The 15,930-nt window shown below is 38.0% G+C and overlaps 1 protein-coding gene across 1 annotated transcript in view; it reads right to left on the reverse strand.

The window, feature by feature from the left end:
• Positions 1-741: 741 nt before the first annotated feature.
• The window catches only part of DLG2 (discs large MAGUK scaffold protein 2), a 272,353-nt gene continuing 257,164 nt past the window's right edge, over positions 742-15,930 (reverse strand). The window contains exons 10-11 of the mRNA XM_023558518.2: positions 15,250-15,341; positions 742-3,148 (exon numbers count right to left, since the gene is read on the reverse strand). Coding sequence (XP_023414286.1) covers positions 3,042-3,148; positions 15,250-15,341 — 199 coding nt within the window. The 3' untranslated portion in view covers positions 742-3,041. The remainder of the gene's footprint in view (positions 3,149-15,249; positions 15,342-15,930) is intronic.

Below are 15,930 nucleotides of genomic sequence, written 5' to 3' on the forward strand. Positions count from 1 at the left end.
AAATGACAGCGGTGTGAGCCAGGAGGGCGGAGGGCTTTTCACTGGCTCAGAGTCCTGAAGGGCTGGCAGTAGAATCTAAGACAGCTCACAGAGGCACCCGAGTGCGGCTTTGTAAAGATGGGCTCACTAAGCAGTTCTAGCCAGCCACAAACTTGGGGCTGGAGAAAAGACCTGCAAAGCAATGACCAACAAATCCTGCAGGAGGAGAGCAAAAAACAAGTGTCCTTGCCATTAGCTGACATATGGGATTTTGATTTTGGTAAAGCTGAGACCCCCATGGTGCTACACATTGTACCAGAGCATGAAAAATAGCACCAGTGACACGATCTGGCACTTTTCTGAAAGGGCTCAGCATGTGAAGGTGACATTGCGCCCCCAGCAAGCCTTCAGATTGGAGAGAGCTCTGGACAAAGTTTGCAATGTTAGCACCAGTCTGGCCCCAGGCTCCAAGTGCATATGCACCAGATGTAATCTGGGTAACTTTCATGCCATTTCCATACAAGTTGTCAGATTTGTTGCAAAATACACCAATTCATTGGAGCCATAGAGACCTCAACATTGGGAAGCGCAAGACAACACAACAAATGGAGGTGTAAATTCTATAGGAAAAAGACCCTCTCACCAATTTGCTTGGTGATTCTTCAAGCAAATATATATGTATATATATATTTATATAAATCTACATAAAAAAATCAGTGCAAATGCCAATTCTAATCTGGAAGCATCTACACTAGGAAAATAAATAATTATATTACTACAAAACCAAGGGTTGGTGGTTCAATTTGATTGTACTCAGCCACGGCAATACTATTAAATGGAAAACACATCACACGACCCGCAAAAACATCTACTCATTAATGATAGTCCTTTAAATAAATGGTTGCATGCTCAGTTGAGAAACCAAAGAAGTTATCATGGTGGCCAAAAAATAAGAGCTGGAATCAGGGATGGCATTCTGGTGGCAGAAAACTTCTGGGAGCAATATTGATGAAAGTAGGCCTTGACCTGAAACTGGCAAATTGCAGACATGGAAACATCTTTAATATTTTGAGCACTGTGAGGAAGTTTCCAGAAACAACTTTCATCTGAGGAAAAATGCATCGCTAGCCCTTCCATTGGCAAAGGCAGCCTCAAAACTATAGGTAGATGCATGATTTAGCATTTTGGGGGATGTTTTGGTGACTGCAGCCAGGCAGACAGTATTTAGTGTAAGATGAACAATCCTTGTTTTCGGAAAGAGACCCTCAATCTGAGCTCTGATGGTCTTACTTGAAGAAGCCCCATCACTACTGATGGCTCTGTCTCTTGCTCTCCCACTCCAGCCTACATGCTGGTTTGCTGCACAGTGTGGCAGAATTCCTGCCAGGTCTGGATGTACCCCAGAAATAAGGCGATGGGGCTTAGTCTGGGCATGCATAGAACCCAGAGTTGAGTGGTTATTGAGATCACTGAAGTATCTCTCCCTAAACACCTTGGGCAAAAGCAATGCAGATATCAGCTTTGAAGTGTGGAACTAACTATTCTGGTTCAGTTTATAGGCTTTAGGAGGTTTCTTTTTTCAGTTATCATTATTGTAATTGTTAAAAACTTAAACTTGGTCCAGGTGCAGCCCCCAAGAAAGGCAGTTCAATTGGTTGAGCTCAAAGTATTTGTTTTTGCTTGCAGTTCTCTCTCTTTGCCCTGCACACAGAAACAAAAGTCTGCACCCCTCACCCCGCAACCAGATATGTCTCTTCTCTCTCTTCCTCAAAAAGAAAATAGTGTATCTTGGGACAGATCCCCCTATGGCTGTATACCATCTCTGGCTGTTAACATAACCTTCAATTACTCTGTGATGCAAAAAAATAGCAATGCTAATTACTCATTGTTGGCCAAAAATACTAAAAGATCCTTCAAGAAATGTAAGTAACTAGGAACAAGTCATTCAACTATTTGCACAGCAGGCCCAGGTTGTTTAATAAAAGCAAAAACTTCCTTTAATATTTGTATGAGTTTGTTTCTGAAAAGCCATCAGCTTAAAAATGTATTAACCAAAGATCTTCCAAAAATATCCATGAGGCAACTCATTAAAGAATGTGCTCCATGAGAGTGTATCTCTAGTGTGGAAGGGAGGTCATGGGAGGATAGTGAGGGAGGTCTTTGTTAGACTTTGGAAAGAACTCGGGTGCTCTTAATGGATCGTTGGCAACAAAAGGGACAGTGCAACTTTCAGGTCTTGAATTTGATCATCTGCTGAGAGTGCTTACGTTTAGTCTTTCGGTTAATTAGTCTTTATAAAATATTTCACAAAACTTTTTTTAACCTATAGAAATTCATTTCTATACATTTAATATATTTTTATTGTATAAATTATTCTCATCTTTAGTGCCTTCTTTCAGTTTATAAATGGCAAAATAGATAATCAACATCATAAAGCTAATCCCAGGTGGAGGCCCCTCCTCTTAGAAAGGTCAGTCCTCCATACTCTTGCGAATTTTATGAAATGCTTGTCTTTGCAGATGCCAGTCAAAGAAACTACACACTTATCCTTCCCTGATATTATGCCGCCTCCAAAGGGACTCCTTTTTTCCTTCTTTTTTTTTCTTGTTAAGAAATCAAAGGATGTGCATAGTTATGAAATTCGAAGTGTACCAATTACAGATGTGGGTAATGGGAAGGTCGGTGAGGTTCAAGTGCTGGCAGCTTTTCTTTAAAGCAAAAAACACAGAGGGCTCAGCAGCTAAATCAGCTCTGGACATCTGCTGGGGTGAGGAGGCTGCCCATCTCTTGGGCAGAAAGCCTGTCAGAGGTTCATCCCTACACCTGGCACTTTGAGCAAACCAAAGCCTTCCTGCATACTGCAATGTCTTTTCTGTCCCACCCTTTGGCCCCTCTGTTTCCTTCATGGCTTCACACAGTTTGTGTTGTACATTCATAAAAATTCACATTGACTGCAAAAACATAAAATTGCAACAAAAACATAAAAGCCTCCAAGAAGTATATTATATATGTTTTGTTCTTCTAAATGCTCTTCTGTTGTTGTCAGAGGTGCAGTAGCTAATTTATAACTTTTCCTTTGAGGGAATCCAGATGAAAGGCCCAGATTGCTCTTCAATAACAAGCTTGCATTGGGTATATATATCTTCTAAGGTGTCTCCCTGGACAATAGCTGTTAAAAAAGCAAACACTCAGAGTTAGGAACCATTTCCTGAGTGGTGAAGATCAGTTGTTAACGGAAGCTCAAATCATGACAAACAACTCATCAAGAAGTTTAATATTCCTTATCATTTCTAAGAAAAAGCAGAAAACTCACATAAGCAAGGTCATATGAACAATTTCTTAAATGCTTTTAATGCCTATCCTGGATCAGTAATAAATACATCCCAGTTTTTCCACTTTGTACCATGCCTGTCTGTAGTTCCAGATAATGACTCGTTCATTTATTTAACAAATATTTCATGTGTGCCTACTCTGAGCTAGGCACTGATCAATTTTCAAGTTGAGAATTCCTTGGGTATCAAAGAAAGCTGGCCTTATATTCTCCATAATATACTTATTTTGGCAGGGGGAGAAATTCAGATATTTTAGACAGAGGAAATAGTAGGGGTTTTGGAGGAAACTTTAGTATTTTTTTTTTTTTTTTTGTAAAAATATATGTAACAAAACCTTTGCCATTTCAACATTTTTTACATGTATGATTCAGTGACATTAATTATGTTCATCATGCTGTGCAACCATCACCATTATCCATTTCCAAATTTTTCTATCACCTTTAACAGAAAATAGTGCCCCTTAAACAATAACTCCCCCTTTCTCCCTCCCTCCTGTTCCTGGTAACCATTAATGAAGTTTGATCTCTCTATATAATTTGTTTGTTCTAGATATTTCATATAAGCGGGCTCATAAACAATATTTGACTGATTTATTTCACTTAGCATGTTTTCAAGGTTCATCCATGTTGTAGCATGTATCGGAGCTTTATTTCTCTTATGGCTGAGTAATATTCTATTGTATGTATGTGCCGCATTGTTTAGCCCTTCCTCTGTTGATGGACATTTAGGTTTTTTCCACCTTTTTGGTTATTGTGAATTGTGCAGCAGTGAACATTGGCGCTCAGGTTTCTGTTTATGTTCATGCTTTCAATTCTTTTGGGTACATACCTAGGGGTGGAATTGCTGGGTTATATGGTAATTCTATGTTTACCTTTTTGAGAAACTGGCAAACTGTCTACCAAAATGTTTGCACCATTTCACAATCCCTCCAGCAATGAAGTCTTCTAATTTCTCAACATGCTTGCTGACACTTGCTGTTTTCTATTTTTCTGATCATAGCTATCCTAGTAGGGGTGACATGGTATCTCATTGTGATTTTGATTTGTATTTACTTAATGATTAATGACATTAAGCATCTTTTTATGTGTTTGTTGGCTATTGGTATATCTTCGGTGAAATGGCTATTCAAGTCCTTTGGCTATTTTTTAATGGGGTTTTGGTTTTTTCATTGTTAACCTGTAGTTCTTTATATATTCTGGATATTAAACTCTTATCTGATATTTGGTTTCCAAAAATTTTCTCCCAGTCTGTAGGTTGTCCCTTTGTTTATAAAGTCCTTTGATACATAAAAATGTTTTAAATATTAATGAAATCCAGTTTATTTATTTTGCTTTTTGTTACTCATGCTTTTGGTGTCATGTCTAAGAATCCATTGTCAAAAACTAGACCCTAAAGTGTTACTGCTATGTTTTCTTCTAAGAGTTTTATGGTTATAGTTCTTGCATTTAGGTCCTTGATCCATTTTGAGTTAATTTTTGTATGAGGTATTGGGTTCAGTTTCATTCTTTTGCATGTGGAAATCCACTTGTCCCAGCAGCATTTATTGAAGATTTTATTCCTTCTGCATTCTTGTCAAAAATAAATTGACCGTGGGATGTATGGATTTCTAGACTCTCAATTCTATTCCACTGATCTATCATTATATCTATCTATATATCTATTGTTATACCAGTACCAGACTATTTTGATTATTGTAGTTTTACAGTGTGTTTTGAAATAAGGATGTGTGAGTCCTCCCACTTTGATCTTATTTTTCAAGATTTCTCTGGCTGTTCAGGGTCCCTTGCTGTTCTGCATAAGCTTGAGGATTGGCTTTCCCATTTCTCCATAAAAAGCTGTTGGAATTTTGATAGAGATTGCATTGAATCTATAGATCACTTTGGGTAGTATTGGCATCTTAACAATATTAAATCTTCCAATTCATGAACTCAGAACATCCTTCTATTTATTTACATCTTTTAAAATTTATTTTGGTAAAGTTTTACAGTTTTTGTGTATAAGTCTTTTACTTCCCTGTACAAATTTATTCTTAGGGATTTTTTCTTTCAGCTGCTATTGTAGATGGAATTGTTTTCTTAATCTCCTTTTCATATTGCTCATTGCTGGTGTATAGAAACCCAACCTATTATTGTGTCTTGATCTTGTGTCTTACCACTTTGCTGAATTTATTAGCTCTAGTAGCTTTCCTCTGGATTCTTTGGGAATTTCTATATATGGGATCATGTCGTCAGTGGAAAGGGAGCATTTTACTTCTTCCTTCCTGATTTGGATACCTTTTATTTCTCTTTCTTGCCTAATTGCTCTCGCTAGGACTTTCCGTAAAATGTTGAATAGCAGTGGAGAAAATGAGCATCTTTGTCTTGTTCCTGATCTTAAAGGGTAAGCTTCAGTCTTTCTCCATTGAGTATGATTTAGCTGTGGGTTTTCAGAAATGTCCTTTATCATACTGAGGTATTTCCCGTCTATTCGTAGCTTTTTGAGTGTTCTTAATCATGAAAGAGTGTTGCATTTTGTTTAAATGCCTTCTCTGAGTTGACTGAGATGATCATGTGGTTCCCCCCTCTTCTTTGTTTTATCAATGTGGTGTGTTACATTTATTGATTTTCTAATGTTGAACCACTCTTGGATTCCTGGGATAAATCCTGTTTGATCATGGTATGCTTTTGGATTTTGTTTCCTGATATTTTGTTGTGGGGTTTTATATCTATATTCATAAGGCATTGGGCTATAGTTTTCTTGTGGTGTCTTTGTCTAGCTTTGAAATCAGGGTAATGCTAGCCTCATAGAATGAATTAGGAAGTGTTGCTTTCCTTTCTATTTTTTGGAAAAGTTTAAGGAAGATTGGGGTCACTTCTATAAATGTTTGGTAGAATTCCCCAGTAAAGCCATCTGGTGCAGGACTTTTCTTTATTGGGAGGTTTTTGATTACTGATTCAATGTCTTCACTTGGTATGGGTCTGTTGAGATTCTGTTTCTTCCTGAGTCCGGGTGGGAAGTTTATGTGTTTCTAGGAAGTTGTCCATTTCCTCTAAGTTTCTAATTTGTTGGCATACATTGCTCATAGTAATCTGTTAGGATCCTTCCTATTTCTGTAGCGTTGGTTGTAGGGAGCCTTGGTGGAGCAGTGCTTAAGCACTTGGCTGCTAACTGAAAGGTCAGTGGTTCAAACCTACCAGCCATTCCGGAGGAGAAAGATGTGGCAGTCTGCTTCTGTAAAGGTTACAGCCTTGGAAACCCTATGGGATAGTTCTACTCTGTCTTAGAGGATCCCTTTGAGTCTGAATCAACTCAGCGTCAGCAGGCTTGGTTTATTTATTTTTTGGTTTAGGGTTGGTTGTAATGTTCTCCCTTTCATTTCTGGTGGTAGAGATTTGCATCTTCTCTGTGTTTCTTTGTCAATCTAACAGTTTGTTGATTTTATTGTGTTTTCAAAAGACCGACTTCAGGTTGTGTTGATTCTATTTTTCTAGGCTCTTACTTTTTTTTTTTTTTATATTAACTTTTATTAAGCTTCAAGTGAACGTTTACAAATCCAATCAGTCTGTCACATATAAGTTTACATACATCTTACTCTGTACTCCCACCGGCTCTTCCCCTATTGAGTCAGGCCTTTCAGTCTCTCCTTTCGTGACAATTTTGCCAGCTTCCCTCTCTCTCTATCCTCCCATCCCCCCTCCAGACAAGAGCTGCCAACACACTCTCAAGTGTCCATCTGATATAATTGGCTCACTCTTCATCAGCATCTCTCTCCCACCTGCTGACCAGTCCTTTTCATGTCTGATGAGTTGTCTTTGGGGATGGTTCCTGTCCTGTGCCGACAGAAGGTCTGGGGAGCATGGCCGCCGGGATTCCTCCAGTCTCAGTCAGACCATTAAGTATGGTCTTTTTATGAGAATATGGGGTCTGCGTCCCACTGATCTCCTGTTCCCTCAGGAGTTCTCTGTTGTGCTCCCTGTCAGGGCAGTCATTGGTTGTGGCCTGGCACCAACTAGTTCTTCTAGTCTCAGGATGATGTAGGTCTCTGGTTCATGTGGCCCTTTCTGTCTCTTGGGCTCCTAGTTGTCGTGTGACCTTGGTGTTCTTCATTTTCCTTTGCTCCAGGTGGGTTGAGACCAATTGATGCATCTTAGATGGCCGCTTGTTAGCATTTAATACCCCAGATGCCACATTTCAAAGTGGGATGCAGAATGTTTTCATAATAGAATTATTTTGCCAATTGACTTAGAAGTACCCTCAAACCATGTTCCCCAGACCCCCGTCCCTGCTCCGCTGACCTTTGAAGCATTCATTTTATCCCGGAAACTTCTTTGCTTTTGATCCAGTCCAATTGAGCTGACCTTCCATGTATTGAGTGTTGTCTTTCCCTTCACCCAAAGCAGTTCTTATCTACTGATTAATCAATAAAAAACCCTCTCCCTCCCTCCCTCTCTCCCCCCTTCGTAACCACAAAAGTATGTGTTCTTCTCAGTTTTTGCTATTTCTCAAGATCTTATAATAGTGGTCTTATACAATATTTGTCCTTTTGCCTCTGACTCGTTTCTCTCAGCATAATGCCTTCCAGGTTCCTCCATGTTATGAAATGTTTCACAGATTCGTCACTGTTCTTTATCGATGCGTAGTATTCCATTGTGTGAATATACCACAATTTATTTAACCATTCATCCGTTGATGGACACCTTGGTTGCTCCCAGCTTTTTGCTATTGTAAACAGAGCTGCAATAAACATGGGTGTGCATATATCTGTTTGTGTGAAGGCTCTTGTTTCTCTAGGGTATATTCCGAGGAGTGGGATTTCTGGGTTGTATGGTAGTTCTATCTCTAACTGTTTAAGATAACGCCAGATAGATTTGCAAAGTGGTTGTACCATTTTACATTCCCACCAGCAGTGTATAAGAGTTCCAATCTCTCCGCAGCCTCTCCAACATTTATTATTTTGTGTTTTTTGGATTAATGCCAGCCTTGCTGGTGTGAGATGGAATCTCATCGTAGTTTTAATTTGCATTTCTCTAATGGCTAATGATCGAGAGCATTTTCTCATGTGTCTGTTGGCTGCCTGAATATCTTCTTTAGTGAACTGTGTGTTCATATCCTTTGCCCACTTCTTGATTGGGTTGTTTGTCTTTTTGTGGTTGAGTTTTGACAGAATCATGTAGATTTTGGAGACCAGGCACTGGTCTGAGATGTCATAGCTGAAAATTCTTTCCCAGTCTGTAGGTGGTCTTTTTACTCTTTTGGTGAAGTCTTTAGATGAGCATAGGTGTTTGATTTTTAGGAGCTCCCAGTTATCGGGTTTCTCTTCATCATTTTTGGTAATGTTTTGTATTCTGTTTATGCCTTGTATTAGGGCTCCTAACATTGTCCCTATTTTTTCTTCCATGATCTTTATCGTTTTAGTCTTTATGTTTAGGTCTTTGATCCACTTGGAGTTAGTTTTTGTGCATGGTGTGAGGTATGGGTCCTGTTTCATTCTTTTGCAAATGGATATCCAGTTATGCCAGCACCATTTGTTAAAAAGACTATCTTTTCCCCAATGAACTGACACTGGTCCTTTGTCAAATATCAGCTGCTCATACGTGGATGGATTTATATCTGGGTTCTCAATTCTGTTCCATTGGTCTATGTGCCTGTTGTTGTACCAGTACCAGGCTGTTTTGACTACTGTGGCTGTATAATATGTTCTGAAATCAGGTAGAGTGAGGCCTCCCACTTTCTTTTTCTTTTTCAGTAATGCTTTGCTTATCCGGGGCTTCTTTCTCTTCCATATGAAATTGGTGATTTGTTTCTCTATCCCCTTAAAATATGACATTGGAATTTGGATCGGAAGTGCGTTATATGTATAGATGGCTTTTGGTAGAATAGACATTTTTACTATGTTAAGTCTTCCTATCCATGAGCAAGGTATGTTTTTCCACTTAAGTATGTCCTTTTGAATTTCTTGTAGTAGAGCTTTGTAGTTTTCTTTGTATAGGTCTTTTACATCCTTGGTAAGATTTATTCCTAAGTATTTTATCTTCTTGGGGGCTACTGTGAATGGTATTGATTTGGTTATTTCCTCTTCGGTGTTCTTTTTGTTGATGTAGAGGAATCCAAGTGATTTTTGTATGTTTATTTTATAACCTGAGACTCTGCCAAACTCTTCTATTAGTTTCAGTAGTTTTCTGGAGGATTCCTTAGGGTTTTCTGTGTATAAGATCATGTCATCTGCAAATAGTGATAACTTTACTTCCTCCTTTAGGCTCTTACGTTTATCTCTGCTCTGATTTTATTACTTCCCTCCTTGTTTGCTCTTCTTTTTATAGTTCTGAAGTTAGGTTTAATGATATGAAGTCTTTCTTCTTTAATGTAGATGTTTACCACTGCAAGTTTCTCTCTGAGCCCTGCCTTCACTGCATCCCGTAAGTTTTGGTATGTTGTGCTTTCATCCACTTCTAAGTATTTTCTGATTTTTCTCTTCATCCATTGCCTTTTTTTAAATGATATTTTATTGTGTTTTTGGTGAATGTTTACACAGCAAATTAGGTTCCTATTTAACAACTTCTACACATATTGTTCAGAGACATCGGTTACATTTTTGACCCATTGGGTTTTTATTAGTGTTTTTTTTGTTTGATTTCCACATATTTGTGTGTTTACCAGTTTTTCTTCTCTTATTAGCCTCTAGTTTCAGTTCATTGTGGTCACACAGATGCTTTGTATGATTTTACTCTTTTTAAATTTATTGAGACTTACTTTGTGACCAAACATATGGTCTATCATGCAGAATGATACATATGCACTGGAGAAGAATGTATATTGTGCTGTTGTTGAGTGAAGTGTTCTAGATATGTCTGCTAGGTCCAGGTGGTTTATGGCGTTGATCAAACCCCCTTTTTCCTTATTGAACTTCTTTCTAGATGTTCTGTTGACTATTGAAAGTGCTGTATTGAAGTCTTCAATTATTACTGTAGAATAGTCCATTTCTCCCTTCAAGTCTATCTCTGATTCCTTTATATATTTTGCGGCTCTAATGTTAGATGCATATATGTTTATAATTCTTACATCTTCTTGAAGAATTGACCTTTTTTCATTGCAGAATGCCATTCTTTGCCTCTTATAACTGATTTTGACTTAAAGTCTATTTTGTCTGATATTAAAAATGCCACCCTCGCTCTCTTTTGGTTACTATTTGCAATGATTATTTTTTCCATTCTTTTACTTTCAACCTATTTGTGTCTTTGGGCCTCCGATGTGTTTTTGTAAGCAGCAAATAGTTGGATAATTTTTTTTTTTTTTTAAATCCATTAGGCCTCTCTCTGGCACTTTTTGATTGGAGTGTTTGTTCATTTACATTCACAATAATTAGTAATAAAGAAGGACTTACTTTTGGTATTTTGTTATTTTTTGTGTGTGTGTGTGTCTTACAACTCCTTTGCCCTCATTTCCTCAATACTGCATGTATGTGTTTTATTGATTTTTTTTTATAGTGAACCATTTTGATTCCCTTCTCCTTTCCTTTTGTGTATACTTTTTAGTTATTTTCTTTGTGGTTACCATGAAAATTACATTTATAACAACTGGTTTAAATTGATACTAACTTAAGCAACATATAAGAACTCTATTCTTATACCACTCTTCCTTCCCCTCTCTCTGTGTATGTTGTTGTTATCACATATTACATCTTTATATATCATGTGCCCTGTAACATATATTTGCACTTATTTTTATGCATTTGTCATTGTAAAGCATGAGGGACAAAATTACTGTTATTATCAACCAAAATTACCTTAAAACTGGCCCTTATAACCTTAGGGGGCAGTGAGTTTATGTTAATGATGGAGGAACAACTTAGGAAAGGAGGGTGAGAATTGTTGCCTGACTTGAAGAATGAAATCAGTGTCACTAAAGTGTACATGTAGAAACTGTTGAATTGGTATAGTTTTGCTGTGTATATTCTCAACAACAACAAAATAAAATTTAGAAAAAACAAAATACTAGGCCTTATTCTTGCCCACAAGCTAACCTTTAATGGAGATCTTTTTCTCTATGTATGACTTTGTGTTACTGTCTAGTGTCTTTTTTTTTTTTTTTTTTAATCTGAAGGAGTTCTTTTAGCATTTCTTGTAGCGCAGGTCTAGTGGTACTAAGCTCCCTAAGCTTTTGTTCCTCTGGGAATGTCTTAATTTTGCCTGCCTTCTTGAAGGACTGTTTTGCCATATTCTTGGTTGACAGTTCTCTTCTTTCAGTGCTTTAAATATATTAGTTAACTGCCTTCTGGCCTCCAAGGTTTCTGAGGAGAAATTGGCACTTCATGTTATTCCTTTATATGTAACAATTTGCTTTTCTCTTGCTGTGTCCAGGATCCTGTCTTTAGTTTTTGAGAACTTGATTATAATATGTCTCCATGGGGCTATCGTTGGGTTTATCCTACTTAGAATTCACTGAACTTCTTGGATTTGTAGATTCATGTGCTTTGTCAGATTTAGAAAGTGTTTTCTGTCAGTATTTCTTAAATTATTCTTTCTTTTTTTCTTCTCCTTCTGAGATTCCCATGATGTGTATGTTAGTTTCCTTCATTGTGTCCTGTGGTTCCATTAGGCTATACTCAACAGAAGGAGCCCTGGTAGTGCAATGGTTAAGTGCTTGGCTGCTAACTGAAAGGTTAATGGTTTGAACACACCAGCTGCTCCATGGGAGAAAGATGTGGCAGTCTTCTTCCATAAAGATTACAGCCTTGGAAACCCAATGTGTCAGTTCTATTCTGTCCCATAAAGTCACTAAGAGTCAGAATCAACTTGATGGCACACAACAAAAATAACAATGTGCTCAGCAGTCTTGATCCATCCCTTGGTTGCTCTTCAGATTCCATAATTTCAATTGCCTTATTCTCTAGTTTTTTTGATTCTTTTTCTGCCAGCTCAAATCTGCTGTTAAGCTTGTGCAATGAGTTTTTCATTTTAGTTATTGTATCTTTAGTTACAGTATTTCTGTTTTCTTTTTATAATGTCTACCTCTTTATTTAGAAGGAGCCCTGGTGGTACAAAGGTTAAGTGCTCAGCTGCTAACCAGAAGGTCAGTGGTTCAACCCTCCCCCCCTGCCCCCAGCTGCCCTGCAGGACAAAGATATGGCACTCTGCTCCCATAAAGATTATAGCCTTGGAATCCCTATGGGGCAGTTCTACTCTGTTCTTCAGGGTCACTATGAGTTGAAATTGACTTAATGACAATGGGTTTGGTTTTTGTTTTAGCTGTTTTTTGTTTTGTTCATGCAGCATTTTACTGATTTCCTTCAGTTCTTTGTTTATACTTTTCTTTAGTTATTTGAGCATGTTTAACATCATTGTATTAGATTCTTCTACTCTGTTCATTACCTGGGCTTCCTCTCTCTTCATCTTCTTATTTCAAATGGGCCATAATTTCCAGTTTCTTTGTGAGCATTGTGATTTTCCTGCTGCACACATGATGCTTTAGAAAGCATTAATTTCTTCAAGAAACTCTTAGGCAGGCACAGCCTTTAGTCTTTGCTCACTGCTCACTTCACTGCTCTGTGAAAGTTCTGGTTCAGGCCAGAACAAGGTTTCAGTCTTTCCAGTAGCTCCAAGATGGATCAGAAAAGATACACTGATCAATTCACCCTCAGGTGGGCACAGCCTTCAGTTTTTACTCACTGCTCCTTCTCCTACTCTGTGAGAACTCTGGTTCAGTCCAGACGAAGGTTTTAGTCATTCAGAAAACTTTCAGATGGATCAGAAAAGACACACTGATCAGCCTGTCCTCAGGCTGGCACAGCCTTCAGTCCTTGCTCGCTGCTCGTTCTGAGGCTCTGTGAGAGCTCTGATTTGGACCAGACCAAGGACCTAATCCTTTAGGCTGATCAGAACATATGCCCTGAACAGTCTACTACCAAGATTTGTCCTATTTAGTTCTGGGCCAGATATCTGGGCCTTTCTTATGGCACAGGGGAGCCATGGGTTGGCTGAGGCCACGGCTGCAGCAAGAGGGACAGGGACAGTGAAGGAAGTGATTTTCCTGCTATTTGAAATTCATCCTTGTTTCAGTTTGTAGTGCCTTGCTGTCACCCTTTGCTTACCTTTTCAGAGTGCTTAAAGGGCCGATTACAGATTTTTTTGCTGCTTTTCTTGGTGTTCATGTGGGTGGGTCAGGATACTAGACCTGCTCATGCTGCCATTTTATCAGCATTTTGAAGAAACCTTTAATAGGAAAGCTTTTATTCTCCAAGAAATTTGGTAAATTGAGATTTTACCGTATAGGTTTATGTACATTGAAAATATCATCAGTACTTATAAGAAACAAAAATAGGTGGAAACATAAACAAATTGACCAAATTGTGTACTGCCTAAAACACTAAATCTCCTTTGAGAAAACATTTCCTTGTTGATAGATCTGAAAAATAGATTGAATACCATACATATGACTGTAGGGCTTACTTATGAGTTACTACTGAAACTTGGGTTAGATCTTCAAAAATAATCTTCAGAATATATTGATTATTTTATTTTATTCCTGAAGAGAAATCACGGGTCAAAATGTACATTGTTTTTATTTGATTTTCCTATGTGGATATACTTATAGGGTAAAACATAATTTATATCTTTGTTATTGATGGAAACTTTACTTAACACTGCCTGATTTGACATATTCACAAACTCCTAAGCCACTGGCTCTTTCCATATTCTTAAAAAGATTAAAAAAAAATCTAATTTCACATAATGATAATTCAAGATGAAAGTTTTTGTTTTAAACCATGGATATTTAGTTGTAAGGCAAGTTCCATAAAGTTTGATTATTCTCTGGGTTTAATCAGTGCCCAATGAAAATATATAAGAATAAAGAACCCATGACAGCCACTAGAAGAAAACCTTCCTTTATTCCCCAAACTTGTTTCCAAGAAATACCAAAAAAGAAAAAATAATTTTGCATTGAGACTGGACATGGAATTGAAACACATGGAGATGCCTCAAGCATAGCATTAATGTGGTGCTGATGGGGGACAGACCTGTAAGTCAATTAAGCAGAGAATGGAGGTCCAAAAACTACTTCTCAAGGGTAGCTGCTTTGGATACTGCCCACTTTCAGCTTCAAATTTTCCTTTTTCAAGTTTTCTGATGATATCATGGAGATAGTTTAATTAGGTATAAATGCCTAAAATGCTCCTTAATAGAGGTTGATAATTCAGTGCCTTCTGCCACTTATGGGTTTTTTTTTTTCCCCTTCCTTTTTAAAAAATATTTTGTTGTTGTTGAGAATATACACAGGAAAACATACACCAATTCAGTGACACTGATTACATTCTTTGTGTTGTGCTACTATTTTCACCTTCCTTTTCTGAGTTGTTTCTCTCTCATTAACATAAACTCACTGCACCATAAGGTTCCTATCTAATCTTTTGAGTTCTTTTTGTTGATTTGATTCCATATAGATATTTTTTTTTAGATAGTTCTTAAAACAGCATGATGCTCAAGGCAGACTATTGTTTGGTTTTAAGGAGACTTCAGGGGATATTTTTGGTTTAAGGTTTAAAGATTATCTCAGGGCAATAGTTTCAGGGGTTTATTCAACCCTCTTGGCTCCAGAAAGTCTGGAATCCGTGAGGATATGAAATTCTGATCTCCGTTTCCCCCTTTTGACCAGGATTCTTCTATAGAATCTTTGATCAAAATGTTCAGTACTGGTAGCCAGGCACCACCCAGTTCTTCTGGTCTCATGGCAAAAAAGGCGGTTTGATAAAACCAGTGGGAAACCAGGAAGCTGGCTGCAGCTGAAGCTAGATTTCTGAATCAAATGGCTGAAGCAGAGGGAGACTCCCTGCCCATGAAATAGGTATTAGAGATTGTCAACAGAGAGGTTTTAGGGCCCAGGTCTACCAGGCCCAGAGTCATTTCCTTGTTAAATGTGAGACAGTTCATCTCCCTTTTTACAATACAAGGATAAGTGACCTTACCTGTAAAATATTCACCAAACTCTTGTTCTAACTTAATTGCTCGGTCATATGTTTTCTTGGCTTGTTCTTCTGTTAGACGCTTATTCATCTCCCTGGAAAATGAGAGTTTAATGTTAGTTAGAACACAAAAGGAATATACCAAATCCTGAGAAATTGAAATGTATAGCAAAAAATTCAGCCCTGGTGGTGCAGTGGTTAAGAGCTCAGCTGCTAACCAAAAGGTTGGCAGTTTGAATCTGCCATCCACTCCTTGGAAACCCTATGGGGCAGTTCTGCTCTGTCCTATAAGGTCACTATGAGTTGGAATCAACTTGATGGCAATGGGTTTTTGGTTTTATAGCAAAAATGACTCCTCTAGGATGCACAGGGAAATCTTAGCAGCAGCTTCCTAGTCTTCATTCAGAACTCCTCTTTGTTGGGATAATTTCAGCAACAAGGACTGCCTACCAAGAAGCTCGCTGTCTCAAATGGCTGTCTCTCGGTTCCATGTTGGATTGAAGAATAATGTGTCTTTTTATGGTTTGTAGTCACGGTCCCTGTTCTGTCCCCTGTAGTGATATGGAGCAGAAATAAACTTCCTTCCTCCATGAGAGACCTCAGAGTATTTAAGTGCTCATGTGTCCCCTGAGTCTTCTTCAGAATAAACTGTCCTACTTCCTTGCTGTCTCATTAGATACAATT

Source organism: Loxodonta africana, chromosome 7 (assembly GCF_030014295.1).
Source record: "Loxodonta africana isolate mLoxAfr1 chromosome 7, mLoxAfr1.hap2, whole genome shotgun sequence".
Lineage (NCBI taxonomy): Eukaryota > Metazoa > Chordata > Mammalia > Proboscidea > Elephantidae > Loxodonta > Loxodonta africana.